This window comes from Protobothrops mucrosquamatus, unplaced genomic scaffold (genome assembly GCF_001527695.2).
Source record: "Protobothrops mucrosquamatus isolate PMUCROS unplaced genomic scaffold, P.Mucros_1.0 scaffold2421, whole genome shotgun sequence".
NCBI lineage: Eukaryota > Metazoa > Chordata > Lepidosauria > Squamata > Viperidae > Protobothrops > Protobothrops mucrosquamatus.
Genome location: NW_015388493.1, coordinates 1 through 17,853, shown reverse-complemented (window position 1 = coordinate 17,853; position 17,853 = coordinate 1). Strand labels below are relative to the sequence as shown.

The 17,853-nt window shown below is 37.7% G+C and overlaps 1 protein-coding gene across 1 annotated transcript in view; it reads right to left on the bottom strand.

The window, feature by feature from the left end:
- USP54 (ubiquitin specific peptidase 54) overlaps window positions 1-15,270 on the bottom strand; it is a gene marked incomplete at its 5' end in the record, with an annotated part of 49,807 nt that extends 34,537 nt beyond the window's left edge. Inside the window, 10 exons of the mRNA XM_029285886.1 lie at window positions 1,052-1,277; window positions 2,526-2,891; window positions 3,766-3,897; window positions 5,575-5,745; window positions 7,660-7,825; window positions 10,549-10,698; window positions 10,903-11,049; window positions 12,111-12,216; window positions 14,959-15,041; window positions 15,157-15,270. Of these exons, the coding sequence (XP_029141719.1) occupies window positions 1,052-1,277; window positions 2,526-2,891; window positions 3,766-3,897; window positions 5,575-5,745; window positions 7,660-7,825; window positions 10,549-10,698; window positions 10,903-11,049; window positions 12,111-12,216; window positions 14,959-15,041; window positions 15,157-15,270 (1,661 nt within the window). The remainder of the gene's footprint in view (window positions 1-1,051; window positions 1,278-2,525; window positions 2,892-3,765; window positions 3,898-5,574; window positions 5,746-7,659; window positions 7,826-10,548; window positions 10,699-10,902; window positions 11,050-12,110; window positions 12,217-14,958; window positions 15,042-15,156) is intronic.
- Between the last annotated feature and the right edge of the window lie 2,583 nt (window positions 15,271-17,853).

Below are 17,853 nucleotides of genomic sequence, written 5' to 3'. Positions count from 1 at the left end.
AGTTTTAAAACGGGTCTTTTCCATCTGCTCAATCTTTGGTAAATGGGAACAGAAGGTTTTATTACATACAATTATTCATTCATAAAATTATGGGGTTAGAAGGAACCTCAAGGGTCATGTACATTAGTTAACATACTCTGAAGCAGCATCGTATTTTTGGAGAAAGGAGCAAAAGGTTTTTCGATAGTCATTCTTCTCTGTTAAGATCAACACTTCCCTGCAGTAAGTAGAAAATACAGCCCCCAAATAGCTCAGATGAAAGAAGATAAAGAAGGCTAAACATTTGACAATTGAGACGATATAGGTTCTCCTGCTTGAGCAGGGGGCTGGACTAGAAGACCTCCAAGGTCCCTTCCAGCTGTATTCTATTCTATTCTATTCTATTCTATTCTATTCTATTCTATTCTATTCCTTATTCTATTCTATTCTATTCTATTCTATTCTATTCTATTCTATTCTATTCTATTCTATTCTTTCTATTCTATTCCTTATTCTATTCTATTCCTTATTCTATTCCTTATTCTATTCCTTATTCTATTCTATTCTATTCTATTCTATTCTATTCTTGCTTTTGTGCAACAAAAGAAACAAGACTGAAAAGTCAGAGTGCCCCTCCCCCGCTTGCTTAGAAATGGACAATATAAGTTCAATGCACGGGCCTGACATTGCTGTTAAAAAAGGCAGAAAATACACGCCTATGAAGTGGAAATGAAGTTCTTAATTTGTTCTAATTTTTAAAGTTTTGCTCAATAATTTTAAGGTTGTTGTTGTTAGTTGCGAAGTCGTATCTGACCCATTGCGACCCCATGGACAGCGTTCCTCCAGGCCTTCCTGTCCTCTGCCATCTTCTGGAGTCCATTTAAGCTCACGCCTACTGCTTCAGGGACTCCCTCCAGCCACCTCATTCTCTGTCGTCCCCTTCTTCTATTGCCCTCAATCTTTCAATTTTTAAGGTAGTTTTTAATCATTTCTCATTTCACAGTAAAATAATGTATTGAGATACTTAAGACTTAAGGTTAGAAAAATTAAAACGCATTTTAATGAAACATACCTAGAGACATTTGAGCTCTCCGACAAAGGCATGTCCAGACTGACTGGACTGTTGCTATTGCGATCGCTGCTTTCATACCCAGATTCCATCCTTTGGATCAGACGAGGGTGCTGATCCATCATGTGATGTGCGCCACGCCCTAAAGTCCAGTGCTTATACCTGTTGGACCACCTTGGTCTTATTTCACCTGCTGGCTCCTTTAGCTTATCTTCTATGAATTCTTTGGCTGACAAACAAGATATTATAGGAAAGAGAAGTTAAATGTCATTCTTTCACTTAGTTCAGTTTCTGGAAGTACAAACTTCAGCCCCAGAAGCTCACTGGCTGTATTTTGGACCTTCACTTCTAGTCAGCCAATTTACCTCCCAAGGCTGATGCTTTGAGTTAAATTTCAGGAGAGAGTTTTCACACCTTGCGTTTGTGGAAAAAAAAGGAAGGCTATAAAATAATTGAATAAACAAACAAATGTTTGCCCCCAAAACCTGGTACCATTCTGCTTTATAGTATTCCATCTTAAATCCATAACTAGATTCACAATAATATTAGGCTATAATGTAGCTTACTTATATTTAATTTTGTGTGATAATGTGAGTACAGCTACTAAGTTTTTGCACATATAAAAATGCTGAATCAAAAGACAGATTTTAATCTTTTCTGATGCTATATATCCACTGTTTCTCATCCTTGCAAAAAATCTATTCAAGTTGGCTTCCAAAACTTTCTAAAACTTCTCAAATTTCCCTTATCTTTTTATCTGATTGCCATACTGCTAGACAGACATTTTATCCAAACTTAATCTAGATACCTCCCTTTTACAGAGGTCAACTTAAAACTTAATTAACATTCTTTGCACAGGTACTTTTTTCTTTAAATTAATACATTTTAATGCTTGTAGGTTTAGCCAATTTCACTATTTTTGCAGAAGAAACACACATTCTGTGATTTGTTGGAACTGATTACCTAGCAATGGTAGACTCTATTTCACTGGCTATTACTCGGGCTAAACTATCATCTGTTTGGGATATTTTAATATGGCTATACGCATTGAGTAGTCGACCTGATGGCTAAAATGGCCCTTCCAGTTTGCCGATTATAGTCCACTAATCTCACATCAAATGCAGTCAATAAAAGTAAGAAATTGTTTTCTTTTTTTTCTTTTTTTGCATACTTAAGGAAAAATTTACAAAAAAATACCACAAAGAAAACAGATGTAGAACCTTTGGGATCATTTTAACACATACTTCTCGTCCATGTTATTTTATATTACTATTTATTTTTATTTCAAAAAGCCAGAGCACCAAAACACAACTGGATATTCGATGTTAACCATTAAATATCATTCAACACCACGTATTTTTTTTTCTGTTTACTGATGCATAGAAAAAAAAATTGTTCGGATCGTATCAAATGACTCCCAATAAACAAGAGTATATATTCCATTCCATGCCGTATTACGTATCTTGCTCATTTTTACCTGCATCTTCTGCAAAGGGACTGAGTTGGGTGTAGCCACTTTGTTTCCTCTTTTCTTTACTGAAGATGCTGTCGATATTTAACGACTCTCGTTTGGGTCTCCAAGGTGGGCGGTATTTGCTGGAAGAACTTGACTTTGATTCGCTGCTGTTGCTCTCCATTTCCCAGTCTTGAGTCTGAATGGCCAAAGTTCTGGGCAGTGACTGGATTTCGGTCTGGTTCTTCCCACGAGGGGAGCCCTGGTGTGTCTGTGAAGTCCTGCTGTGGATCATGTTGCTCACGGTCTCTTTAAATTCCCTTAGTTTGCTGGTGCCACTCAACATTTTAGAGGCAGTTCTGGGGACCTGTTTCTCCTTCAGTGTCTCTCCTATGTTTCAAGAGCAGAAGAACGCTATGTAAACCAGGGCTTTTCAACCAGTGGTACGGGTACCACCTGTGGTACATTGGCACCTGGCAGGTGGTACGCGACCATCCTAGAAAAGTGGTAGCGGGGGAGGGGAATGAGCCGAACCGGTGGCAGCACCGCACAAGCCTGAGCGAGAGCTGGCTGGAGCTGCAGGGCTGTCAGGGCTCAGCGGAAGCGCCAGGATCAGCGCCAGGCTCCAGCTGGAGCTCAGCGCTGATACTGGTGCTTCTGCTGAGCCCAGAAGAATTGCCTATCAGCTGGAATGTAGCAGCATCCCCAGGGTCTTGTGATTTACATTCAAATGCTTGGCAACTGATTCATATTTATGACGGTCACAGTGTCCCAGGGTCATGTGAAGTGACCAAAACCTGCTGCAACCACCCAGCAGACGAGAGGAATAAAAACCAAACACCCCTCCACCCCACCTCCGCTGCCAATCCTCAACAGAAATGCTCACAACAATGAAAAGCTTGCACAGGAGGAAGAGCGCCACCAGGTGGGCAGGCAGGTGTCTTGCTTGGCTGTGGCTTGGGGGGGGCGCATCTTTTTCAGTGCCATTGTAACTTCGAACAGTCACTAAGCGAACTGTTGTAAGTCGAGGACTACCTGTACTTTATCACTTTTTCCCCCTTTTTTGGGGGGGTCATTAAGTTTTTGACCCTTGCTGGGTGGTACTCGGATGTTGCCATATCCTAAAAGTGGTACAATGGGTGAAAAGGTTGAAAAGCCCTGATGTAAACAACATAAATACCCTCAGTGGACTATTTTCATGATACGGTCCAAAAAGCAATCCAGTCCCAACTTTGACAAACGCAAATGAAAGGATCATTTTTACCTTCACTATGATATCCAGATGGCTGTGCTTCATCCCCTTTCTTTCTAGACCTATTGTTATTTCTCTTACGGTCTGCCAGAGAATTCTTTTTGGAAGTATGTCTCTGACTGCACTCGCTATCGGTCAGGTGACCTGAAAGATGTAAAACACATTACAAATTATAGTTCAGCATTTTGTTTTTTTTTAAAAAAAGCTTTGTTCATTCTCGCAGACTTTAGATATAAAAAACTATCCATCAATGTTTGAAAACGAGCTTTTAAAAAACAGTCCTCGCTTTATTTTACATGTAGAATAAAGTTTTTTTAAATCAAACCAATATTGATTTCTAGAAATTCTACAGAAAACCTACAAGGAATTGAAAGCAGGACATTGCTTTCGTTCAGAACGATACACTACAGACCCTTTAAAACGGCCTTTCTCAACTTCTTTACCCTGGAAGGCAAATTATACTAAATTAGAATGTAGACACTAAAATTGTGTTAAAACGTGATAATTCTAAAATTAAAAATAAAGTGATAATATCTACAATTTAAATGAATTACAGTTACATAGAATGCACTGCAGAGAATTGGCCCAATTGTTGTTGCATGAAATCTAGCTATGTGCGCTGTAACAAAAGGTAGCTCATTTATGATCAGCATTTGGGCAAGGGCTGAATCTGGGCAACCAGGATATCTACTAATCAGAGGTAGGATGAATCTGGTTCTGAGGTCTCTGTAAAAGGAGAAACAAAGAAAAACAAGTCCTGCAATTTCCACCTCTCTGGAATCACAACAGTAAAGCCTTTCAGCCAATGGTACTGTTGTATCTTTAGCATCCAATATGCAGAGGGGACAGCATGGTATCAGACAAGAGAGAAAGTTTTCTGATGGCTAGGTGTTTCTACCTGCACGTGGTAGCTGGCAGCAGTGACAATATATCTGTAGTGTACTGGTGACAGAATAAAGTCAGCTCCAGGGCCCTTCTCCCTCCTGAGTTAGCCAGTAATGATCTTAATTGTAGATGCAGATACTGAGAACCACTCAAGTCTTCATCCTTACAATGAGGGATCTCCATCCATCCCCTGAAAATGTAATTCCCAGGCTTTAGGAGGCATATGAGGATCTAATAGGATAGAAGCTCTGGAAACCTGATAAGATATTAGGTGCCAGAAAAGAATAGCATTTTTTTTTCTTCACTGCTTCAGTAAGTCGTTCCCAGGTGGTCCTTACATCTTTTTTTTTAAAGTTCTACAGTAAGTAGAACTATCATAATCTCCCCCCCCCAAAAAAACTATTATTTCTCATTCTCTTAAAACAAGTAGACTTGTTGCTAATGGGGGCTATATTTTTTTAAAAAAAAATATTTTCATTTATCAAGGTGACTTGACCAAGAATAGGAATCCTCGCGAAGAAATAACACAAACAGAAACAAGCCAGGGTCAGTTTCTATATCACTTTAATCTTTTGTGCTTTGTTTGCCTCTTTCTGTCAAGCTAAATTAAGTATGATGATTGAAAAGAAAAAAATAAAACATATTTTTCAGTGATACATGAACACTGTAAGAGAAGAAAATTCTTACTGAAAGAATAATGGAAACAGTATTTTCTCTCTTTTTTAACTAACAGATTGAAGTGAAGTTCCCAATATTTCTGAATTTTAATTTCCAGTAACCTTAGTCATTGTGGCCAACAGTAAGGATCACTGAAACAGCAATCCAATATCTACCAATGAATGTTAAAGAATATGTTCTGAGTACTTGTTTTTGCCAACATCCCAAATTTAAATTTAAAAGAAATTTTAAATCCTAAATTTAAAAGAAAAAGATTACCTGTGTCCCTGCTGCTTTGCGAAACCACATCATTTTCCACATTATAAATGATCGTTCCTTGAGAATCAGAAGAAAAGTGGCTGACCATAGATTCATGGTGGGAATGTTTATGCAGATAACTGTCTGTAGAAGAATCTGTTCTAGTGTCACTTGAGATAGAAGGTTCACGTCCTATTAAAAAATAGCAAACATTGGAATTGTGAAAATGAGAAAAAATATGAACATAATTAGGGTAAATACATTTCTTCACTCCTAAGACGATAAAGATACTCAATGAGCACTAAAAGGCTGCATCTGTGTGTGTACATCTTGCAATCCACCTCCATCATCCTTCTGTAGGCATCCATTCAACCGCCTTATAGATTTTCTTTGTCAGCGATCTGAAGGTAATGTTGGGAAAAAGGGCCAAACTATAAGATATTTCTTTCCTCTCCAGCAATACTGTGTCACTTCCAGCAATTCTGACCACCAGAAGAAATAAGAAATCCATACAATCGGCATTTGCCCTGAGACTTCACTCTTTCTCTTGGAGACCAAAGCTGGAAGGGAGGACTGAAGTGAAGAGACGTGCATCTCCAGACATTACAGATAGGGATAGCAGATATTTAGCAGGCAATTCAATAGCCTTCATCATATAACATCGTGTTGTTGTTGTTAGTTGCGAAGTCGTGTCCGACCCAACGCAACCCCATGGACCACGTTCCTCCAGGCCTTCCTGTCCTCTACCATCTTCTGGAGTCCATTTAAGCTCACGCCTACTGCTTCAGTGACTCCATCCAGCCACCTCATTCTCTGTCGTCCCCTTCTTCTCTTGCCCTCCATCTTTCCCAGCATTAGGCTCTTCTCCAGTGAGTCCTTCCTTCTCATNAGGTGGCCAAAGTACTTGAGTTTCAACTTCAGGATCTGACCTTCTAAAGAGCAGTCGGGGTTGATCTCCTCTAGGACTGACCGGTTTGATCGCCTTGCAGTCCAGGGGACTCGCAGGAGTCTTCTCCAGCACCATAGTTCAAAGGCCTCAATTCTTTGGGTGCTCAGCCTTTCTTGTGGTTCAACTTTCACAGCTATACATTGCAACAGGGAAAACCATGGCCTTGACTATACGTACTTTTGTTGGCAGGGTGATGTCTCTGCTTTTTAGTATGCTGTCTAGATTTATAACATCATACCAGAATGCAAAAATGGATATACAAGCAGATAAGAGAAACATTTGTTGTAAAAAAAAATTCAGAATTTCCAGGGCTGTTATCTGGCCCAGAAGACCCCAACCTTTCCACCTTGGTGGCCTGGTGCGCGGGGGTGGGAGGCATGAGACTGGCAGGCGCACGCACACGCGCACAGCTCTATTGCTGCAAGCAGCAAGTGGGCACCCTCCACTTGTGCGAATGGAGCTTTGCATGCGAGTGGTGGGCACTTGCGCTTGTACATAAAGCTCCCCTCATATGAACAGAGGCCATTGTGATTGCGTGTGAAGCTCCACTTGTGTGAGCGAACAGTACTTACGCATAGAGCTCCAATTGTGCGAATGGAGCTTCATGCATGAGCGCGCTTTACTCATGCAAGTGGAGCTTCGTGCATGAGCACAAGCACCCTCTGCTCAATTACTCGCGCTAGTGGAGCTTTGCACGTTTTCTGAATAATTCACTTTGGATTACATTTTCTAATTTTTATTATTAATAAATGCTAATACATTCCAAAGTATTTCTTATATGGAAGGTTTTTTTAAAAAATCAGACTTATATTTCCAACACCACTACACTTTTCAAGAATTTAAATTTAACATTGTGAAAAATAAAGCATAAAGGTCTTTAGAATATTTGATCCTCTAATAATTGTTTCCACCGTACACTGTTGCACACGTACAAAAATACATATGGTATTCAGAATAGTTGAATTTTTGCACAATGTATGAAGTTATTTTTGCATGATTGGCTATCTTTCAGGTAGGCAAAGAGCTAAATTCCATTTCTGTACCATTTGGCTGATATCTGATAACTCACAAGGCTTTACCTATTGCCAGTGCCATAAATATTCATATCGTATATCTTCATTGCTACCAAAAATACACGAAGAACTTCAAAAGGTTACCTGAATCTTCACTATCATAATAGGTTCTGCTATACTGTGGTAAATCCTGTGTGGATAGATTCTGGGTTGATACTGGAGTTCCTCTTGGGTCTGCGTAAAGGAGTAGCAAGGGTTGGTAATGACCTTTAATGCACTTAGTAACAACATCTTTCCATTTAGGGCCTATCTGAAAATATTAAAAAAAAAGTAATGGGGGGATCATTTTTGATACACTTAAGTACAACAAAGACATTGGTCTTGACAAATAGATGACCAAGAATCCAACTGACAATGAGAAACAATTGTTATACTGTAAATAACATATTAACTACATACAAACAAAATATTACATTAAAGGCCAGCGGCAGTTTAAGACAAAGAACTCTTTTATTTTCAAAAAAGCTCTTATTCTATTAAGAACTTAAAACAATAAAACATACTACGAAACAAAACATAGCATCCACAGCAAGCATTTGTAGAGAGACTCCATTTCCAGGACCATTGTCTGGAAAAAAAGTAGCAGCAATTAATTTGATCCTTTTGTGGTTTGTAGAGCAAAAGTACTTGATGAAGAGGCGTGTTTGTGTGTATGTGTGTATTCAACCTCTTAGCACAGCTCAGTTTGTAAATTTTTATTTTTCGTAACTTTTGAATCTAGTTATCTATTGAAAGTTCTGTAGATTCTTTTCAATTTTTTGCCTTTTCCAATGTATTTTATGTATTTATGTATTTATTTACATTTCATGTAAATGTAATGTGATGTACATTTCAAGCACCCATCTTCCTCAAGGTGGGATTTTCCTGTTACCAACATAAAGTTGATAAGAGATTGAAAGAATAGATCAGAATTGAGCTATATCATTTTCAACAAATAAGAAACATGCAAATATTTTGGACAGAAATTGTTTCTAAACAATGTGAGTACTGGACAACCTATGTGGAAGTGACTGTAATTCTCTGAAATATCTATAAGAAACCAAAGATACATCTATTCACTTTATGTGTTTTTGCAGACACATTATTAACATCACCCTGTAGCCATAATGAAATTAAAAATGAAAGTAAAAATTCTGGGTTAATGTTAAATGTTATACCAATAGAAGCTTTGTTCAACCAGCATTGTTCATTAACAATTCACGTGACAATAAAGAATGGAAGAGAGTAGATAGTTTTGTTTTCTTGTGCTCTTGAATAGATAAAGATGGACAAAATATAGTTGAGATTACTCCTATGGAGGAAGACAATGCAGATTGAACAAGATCACGAAGAGAAAGGATGTATCTATTATAACAAAGATCAAAATTGTTAATATAATTTTCTTTCCAGTGGTAACACATGGCTATGAAACCTGGCTCTTGAAAAAAATGGGAGAAGAATGATAAACACTTTTGAATTATGGATCTGGAGGTGATCACTAGGTGACCTGTGGATTTCAGAAAAAAAAGCATTAAATTTGTGTGTTGTAACAAATAAAGAGTGATTGCTCCACTGAGGTGCTATTCAGTAAGCAGAAACTCATCTACACTGCACATGTGATGGATAAAAACATTATGGGAAATAGAAGGCAAAGATAAAGATAAATCATACAGAATAAAATAAATTACAGGATTCTCCCTGAAAGAGCTATAAGCTAGTACTAAAATTAAGTGAACAAGTATTATGATTCAATGGCCCCTACATTAACTAACTAATCATTTTTATTCTGGTGACGGATAGGGGCTGAAAATCAAATAAATAAGAAAATCCTTTTCTCTTAGTAAGAACTAAGGCAGGAATCACATCTCATTTTCTAAATATAAATCCATTCTGTCACTTTATCTGTAACACTGTAGTCAGCAATCCTTATTTAACTTACTATAAAACCCTAGTAAGACCACACCTAGAATACTGCAGCCAATTTTAGTCACCATATCATAAAAAAGATGTTGAGAGTTTGGAAAAAATTCAGAGAAGAGCAACTAAGATGATCAAAGGCCTGGAGACTAAAGGACTTCTGGTTTGGCATTTGACGAGATGGATGGAAGAAGTCGGGGCTTCTGGATGACATCTGAACTGAGGATAAATATGCAGAAAATTGAGATAGAACCAGGTACATGGGCAGACCATAACCCTTTAAAAGTGATGTGGAGAGGAATACAAAAAAAAATCAAGATGGACTTTGAACCAATCTATATTAAAAGAAAGAGAATTTATAGAACTAGCAAAAAAAGAAATGGAGTTTTTCAGGGTTATGATAAAAGACCCGGATCCTCAACAAATCAACCTATTCCTCTCTAAAGTTATAAAGATTAAAAAAGAAATTTAAAAGAAATTAGACTTTCTATAGACTTGCTATAGAAAGCATCCAGGTTAAAATAAGTGAAGAACAAATAAAAGACTACTTATTTATGGCACGGGTGTCCAACTTTTTCATTTTCCTGGGCTGCACTGAGTGAAGAATTGTCTTGGGCCACATATAAAATATATAAAATAGTTAATGTATGTAAACAACATAATAATGTTAAAAAGTTTATGATCTTGTGGGGTCGCATTAGGACCTGTCCAGGGCCACGTGCAATCCAAGGGCTAGACACGCCTGATTTATGTTATTTACTTCTCCCAAGAAGAGCTGAAAAGTTTTCGTCTTACCATCATTGCATTGTACTGAATCCTATGTTATTTTGTTAGATCTTTTCTCAACAACTCATGACATAATGAAACATGGCAGACAACATATATCCTGGCCTGCTCTCTTAAATAATGTGTCATTTTTATATTTTAGAAACAGTGGATGCAACCTATCTGGAATGTTTCCTTATAAACTGCTTGCAAATAATTGGAAGTTTATCAACTCATCTAAAAACAATCCAGATAGATTTACACTGTAACGATCCAAACATTTTATTCTTTTTTCCCCTCTAAATTTCTTACCTCTTTAACATGGGCATCATCAAAATACATCCACATACGAATCTTTGTTTGAAAGAAAAAGGTGGAGTAATGTTTTCCATAGTAGCAGATCATTCCAACCAAATATAATTCACATTGTTTTGCTCTGTCGTCAGTTACTCTGAAGAACAACTTCAGGGAGGGAAGAATAATCTCAGTACAATTCTTGAATTTCTCTAAAACTTAAATTTACTTACTGAAAAGTAACTGTTTAAGCTGAAGGAAAAATGTTTGAAATAAAGGCAGACCACACAAACATGCATGTGCACATATAGATGAAGGACAGTAGCAGAGTCAAACAAGAATGTACATATTGCCGTAAGATTTAAGACTCACATCACCCAGTTTAAGGCAAGTGCCCAGGGTATGAATTACATCCTCTGCCAAATCCGAGTGATCCGAGTCCCAGACCAGCCCGATGGTGATGATCTGTGGAGAGTTCATCAATACTCGGCGTATCCGAATTCTTTCTCCACAATTGCTCTGAAAAGAAACCCAATGTATTTAATTCCTGATGGTTTTAAACATTCCCGTTTTATTTAGGGTTATATGCCTTCAACTCCTAATAACAATGACATATCTTGCTTTCAGACCAGAACTTTTGAAAATGCAACTGATTTGTATCGTGGAAAGAAATAGGAGTGTACCACCTCCTAGAGTATAAACAGGAGTAACCGTCTCCACAGCAAGATAGATTTATATTGTGGTGACGCATAGGGACTGAGAATGAATCCTTTTCTCTTCGTAAGAACTAAGGCAGGAATCACATCTCATTTCCTAAATATAAATCCACCCTGTCGCTTTATCTGTAACACTGCAGTCGGCAATCTTTGTTTAACTGGGTGATGGGAGATAAAAGACTACTGTGGTTCTTTATTTTATTTCAAGTCAACTATGACTTTCATCAAATAAATTTAACAAACACAATACATAAAATATATTAAGTTCTTCAAATATTCCTAAATGTTAAAAGGAATATTGTGCATGTATTAAACTGTTTCCAACAAAGGAGAATATTTGTAGCTCAAGGCTGAAATGAAGGGTCCTTGGTATTCTCTGAGCTTGGTTGTTTTTTTTTGTAGATGTTTCATTACCCAAACTAGGTAACATCATCAGTGCTAGCTACGAGGGCAATTCGGAACTAAATCTCCGTTTGGTTATCAATGACATACACTTGCACATACAGAACTTTTATTATACACATTAGAAAACTACAACATTGCATTACTTTATAACATAATTGCCATTCAAATTGATGCACTTGTCATAAAGTCATAATGTCATAACATAATGTTGTAGTTTTCTAATGTGATTAATAAAAAGTCATATCACAAAAAAGATGTTAAGAGTTTGGGAAAAAACCAGAGAAGAGCAACTAAGATGGAGACTAAAACATATGAAAAAGAGCCAAGGTTGCCTACCCCTGACCTATACTGACAAATCACATACTAAAAACCTCTCTACTCAAAAGCAGCTTTCAGCACATACTCCCCCATCCCCAATCAGGCTACTTCTTCTACTAAATACAAATTATATATACAAACCGGACAGTTTCTCATGTCTCCCATTGTGCTGGCATTTTGTAGCAGCTCTCCAAACATATCAGGTGTTGGTTTGTCTCGTCTCTCCAGCATGCAAATGGCCTGATTGCTTTAAATGTTCAAAAAGTGTAAAACAAGAATAAAAACATATTTCTTTATAAACAATATTTAAACCTCTTGCTGCTTCTTGAGATCTGTCACGAAAGAACAGCTTTTCAGCTTATAGGTTCAGCAAATGTGCACCTGAATAAAATATATGCCTCACTCAAGCAAGATTTCTAATGGGGTGCAAATTGAACTTTAATTCCTGACACATCTGCTAGTCCAGGGGTCCCCAACCCTGGTCCGTGGATCGGCATAGATCGGCGGCATGCCAGCAACCGGACCACGCAAACAAGCGAAGCCCCCTCCATGGGATGCAGGCAGCACACAAAACCATGGCCCCTCCGGTCTGTGGAAAAACCTCTACCACAAAACCGGTCTCTGATGTGCAAAAGGTTGGGGGCCACTGTCTTAGTCACTCTGTTGGCTATTCAATTCTGAGCTGAAATTTGTGATGCTTTATCTACAATAAATGCACAGCCTTTGTTTTTTTTCAAGTTGGATAAAGTTAGTGTTAAGAAAGAATAGTGAGTTTTATAAAATTAAGAAAAATGACAAACTATTTTCACCATAGGATTTATAATGTTAAGAAAACAGTAACAGAAATAGGGAGGAAATGGCTTCCGGTTTGCCATCGCAGCCGCCGTGGCCACTGGAAGGCAAGCTCTGTCTTCCACATTCGGTTTCGCTCCGCTGGGGGACCCTGGAAAGGGTTGAAAGTCACCCTGTAGGGGCAACGAGCAAGGAGGGGACTTCCGCTTGATCGCAGGAGGGCGGCAGCCCTTCTGCTTGATCTGGGGCAGGCTTCCAAACCGGCGGAGGAAAGACTGGCCATAGTAATTTGGCCCGTCACTAGGCTGCAGACAGGCCAAGTCAAACTTACCACCAAGCACTTCGAAAGCAACACAGATGAAACTGGGTGAAATCTGATCTTCTCTTTACCCTAAGCACTTTCTTTTCCTGTAAAAGCTGCCTGAAATATCTTTCCCCCTGTGAGGAGAGAGGGAAGGGAATTTCTATCCCACCCTCTAAGAATAGCAGTGACTGACTACCCAGGGGAATTAAAGCATTAAAAGAACAACTTTAATCTAATTGGATTTATATGTTCCTGAAACTTGGGGACCAAAATTTTTCCTATTTTTATTGGAGACTTTTGCTTTTATCTACAAAAAAGAAATAAAATTGGAAAACAGATTATAAAAATCTTGGACTTAAACAATCTTAAAACGGCATCGGTGACATCTTGTGGCAAAGTTTGGTATTACAACTTGTTATTTCCTAAAAGAGATTTTATATTATTAATTAGACGTTAAAGGGAGAAGTTGAGATAAGGGGAATTCTGGTCATTAGATTTAAAATATTTGGAAATTAGTTGAAAATAAGGGTTTTATCTGTTTAATATTTAAAAATTATGAATTGAGATAAGGGAAATCTTGGTTACCTAAAGCCTGAAAATTATAAATATCAAAGGTTAAATTGGAATATTGATGGGAAACTAAAAATTGGGAAAAAATTAATAACAGGATATGGATTGTTTATGAAGATTGAATGTAAAAAATAATTAAGGTACATATAAGCTAAAAATTATTGATAAATGTAATAATGATGTTTTTACTGTGTTGATATAATAAGAACTGTATTAGCTTAAATACGAGACAGTAAATGTTAAGGGAAAAAGAGAGGAAATATTTGATGTTGTAACTTGAGATTTGTACTAAAGATTTTGTTATCAAATTATTGATTAAACCAGCCACCACGTTGCTTTTTAAATACTTAAATGTAAAATTGGAAAATGAATAAAATATTATAAAAAAAAGAAATACGGAGGAAATTACTTACTAATTTGATCAGCATTTTCTTTGAAATTATGTATAAATTCCTTTAATATTTTTTTTTAGTCATAAATTTTTTTATTAATTAATTTTTTTTTCATCAACATATGTTAATTTTTCCAATCAACAAGTTGTCTGGAGTTGCTATGCTAATACATGTTCAATTCCTAATCCTTCATTCTTTTCTCTAACCAAGAATAAAATAAATTCCAAATTTGATAGTAATCTGTATCTTCTTTATCTTTCAACCTCATAGTTAATCTGTCCATCTCTGCACATTCCAATATTTTCATGATTATTTCTTCCTCCGATGGCAATCCTTCATTCTTCCAGTATTGTGCAAAAATTATTCTCGCTGCTGTAGTGGTGTGTAAAAAATTCCTTTAATTTTTTATAACTTCAAATTAGTGTTGACTTTCTTGAATATCTGTGAGAAAGTCCTTGGAAGATGGGGTGAAAAGATGCTATCTAGAGCAGTGGTCCCCAACCTTTCTGACTTTGCAGCCCAGCGACATTGGCAGCAGGGGTGGTGGTGGTGGTGGAGAAGGGATGGTTCTACGCAAGCAGTGGGCCTGCACGCTTGCACACAAAGCTCCATTTGCGCAACTGACATGCACATGTGTCTGCCACTCATACAAATGGAGCTGCATACGCTCACCTGCTCCTTGCACGCCCAGGTTCTGAACGAGTTGTGACCTGGTACTGGGCTGCAGCCCAAGGATTGTGGATCCCTAATCTAGAGAAAAGTCAGGTAAGGGCATAGCCCACAGCTGCATAATGGGTGGCAAAAGAAGCTCAGTAGGGATCCTATACATACCAAAATATCAATCTATTTCATTCAAGTAGAAAAATGGGGAACAATTAAACCAAGGAATTTCTTTTTTTTTTTTTTTTTTTGCAAAAAGCCTGAGACTCACCAGAGTGAAGTAGTTGAGATATAATGCACCATCTGGATGAAGGGCAACGGGTCAGAAGTAGCACCACAACTGGTACAGACACACTAAATCAGATAAATAAATGGTTAGATATTAACAGAAGAAAATATTTTTGCTCATTTCCAAGTCTATTTCTTCATTTCAGGATTAATATAACTTAGAATTGTTGTTTTGCTGTACCTGTTCAAACAAGGTCATTGCAAATTTCTGGTGTGAAATGCAATGTGGGGCAGTGCAGATATCTTCTTTAGATTCATCTGCAATGTGGAAATGAATCCTCATTAAGAGGTTCTCCTACATCCAGGAAAACAGGAAAACGAAATTAGAGTTAATAATAAAAATAATTGAAATTTATTTTTTAGAGTTGTATGAAATTTGCTTCTAAACATTCTAAAATTCATTTAAGAAGTAGAAGTGACAGTTCTTGACACCAACTCATATAGTGGGTATATGACACTTATTAACTTTCTATGAAAGTAGAATCAAATATCCATTATTCATTATGCCAAACTTTAACATTTCATTAGGTTTGGTATAAATGTAATGTTTTAACTAAATAGTCAAATTATAGATCAATATCTGAAGACTTCAAGTTGCTTTACTGACCTGGGAATAATATACAATTAAGGGCCTTGAAGTTAACAAAATAATGGCTTTGTTTTGACATTTTAAGAGCACATTAATCATAATATTTGTTATAAGGGAATACAGTAGTATAAAGTGCCTTCCTGGGAAATTATGAAAAGCATTTTTTAAAACCTATTTTGTAGCATTTGTTCCCTAATTTGGAAACTTGTCTGTTTAGATATTGTTGGCTTTTTCAGTTTTATCACACTTTAGAAATTAATTTTAGGTAGACAATACCAACATTTTCTTTTAATATAGATAGTCCTCTTATCAATTGGGATGGGACTTTCCTTCACTAAACAATGCAGTCATAGAGTATGAAAATAATTTCTGCAGTCCCTCTTGCCACTGTTAATCAAATCCCAAAACATCCCAAGACAACATCCCACTAGCTTCCCACAACCAGTTAGTCCTGCAACCAAGTTGCAAGTCCCAAGTGGCTAGCAAGCAGGAGGTTTAGTGGCTGTCAAGTGGCGAGGGGCGCAAGAAGGTGCAAGGAAGCACTAGCAAGGCTCAGGGATGGTGCCCAGGAGAGTGAGGGAGTGCACAAGTGGGTGAGGGAGATGTGGCAAGGCACAGGGAGGGTATGCAGGGGAAAAGGGGGTTACATGAGCATGTGTGGGAGGCACAATGAGGCTCAGGGAAATGTGTGAGAATGTGAGGGAGATGCAGGGAAGATTGGGAAGGGTGTACATTAGTGTATGGGGTTATGCGTGGAGAAGTTGTGACCTTTCCTGAAGCCTTCCCCATTGACTTTCAAGGGAAGCTAGCACAGATGGTTGCATATGGGGGTCGTGTGATTGTGGGGTTGTAAGTGCGAGCCAGTTGTCAAGCACCCAGATCATGATCATGTGACTACATGAGTGCTGGACAGCCAGAACCCCAAGGACTGGTCATAACTACCAATCGTTCAGTACTGTCATAACTTGAACAGTCACTGAATGAATGGCCATAAGTCAAGAACTACCTGTACTGCAAGTACAGACTCATAATACGAAGTGATAAAATAATCAGAATATGAGAAATAAGCAAATAAATCAGAATAGAGCTGGAAGGGATCTTAAAAGGTCTTCTAGTCCAACTCCCTGCTCAAGCAGGATACCCTATAAAATTTGAGACAAGTGGCTGTCCAGTCTCTTCTTAAAAATCTCCAGTAATGAAGTACCCATGACTTCTGGAGGCAGGTTGTTCCACTAGTTAATTGTTCTCACTGTTAAGAAATTTCTCCTTAGTTCTAGGTTGCTTCTCTCCTTGATTAGTTTCCATCCATTGCTTCTGGTTTTGCCTTCTGGTGCTTTGGAAAATAGGTTGACCCCCTCTTCTTTGTGGCAGCCCCTCAAATACTGCTATCATATCACTCCTACTCTTTCTTTTCTCTAGACTAGCCATACCCGATTCCTGCAACTATTCTTCATATATTTTAGTCTCCAGGTCTTTAATCATCCTAGTTGCTCTTCTCTGTACTTTTTTCCAAAGTCTCAACATCTTTTTTGTAATGTGGTGACCGAAAGTGGATGCAGGTATTAAAGTTGTATAAAGCAGTACTAATACTTCATGTGATTTTGATTCTATGCCTCTGTTTACACAACCAAGGATTGTATTAGCTTTTTTGACCATTTCCGCACACTGCTAGCTCATATTTAAGTGATTATCCACTAGGACTCCAAGGTCCCTCTCATAGTTACTTCTTTTGAGCCATGTTTCACCTAATCTGTACTTATACTTTGTACCTGCCTAACAGTAAAACCTTACTTTCTCCACATTAAATTTCATTTGTTGGATAGAGCCCGTTGTTCAAGTCTGTCAAGATCTTTTTGGATCCTGAATTTGTCTTCTGGAGTGATGGATATCCTTGCTAGTTTAGTGTCATCTGCAAATTTGATGAGTTTCCCTTCTATTTCCTCGTCTAAGTCATTGATGAAGATATTGAAGAGTACTAAGATGGAATCTTGTGGTACCCCAGTGCTTACCTCCCTCCATGAAGATGTAGTACCATAAGAACTATTTGTTGAGTACAGTTTGTCAGCCACTTACAAATCCATTAGGTGGTGATGTTGTCTATCCCACGCTTTTCTAGCTTATCAAGAAGTAGGCTGTGGTCTACTTTGTCTTACTGAAATCTAAGTATATTATGTCCACAGCATTTCACTTGTCTACTAATTTAGTCGATAGTAGACAAAAATGCCAAATCCAGTCTGAACATCTGGCTGACTGTGCAATGATTAATAATAATAATAATAATAATAATAA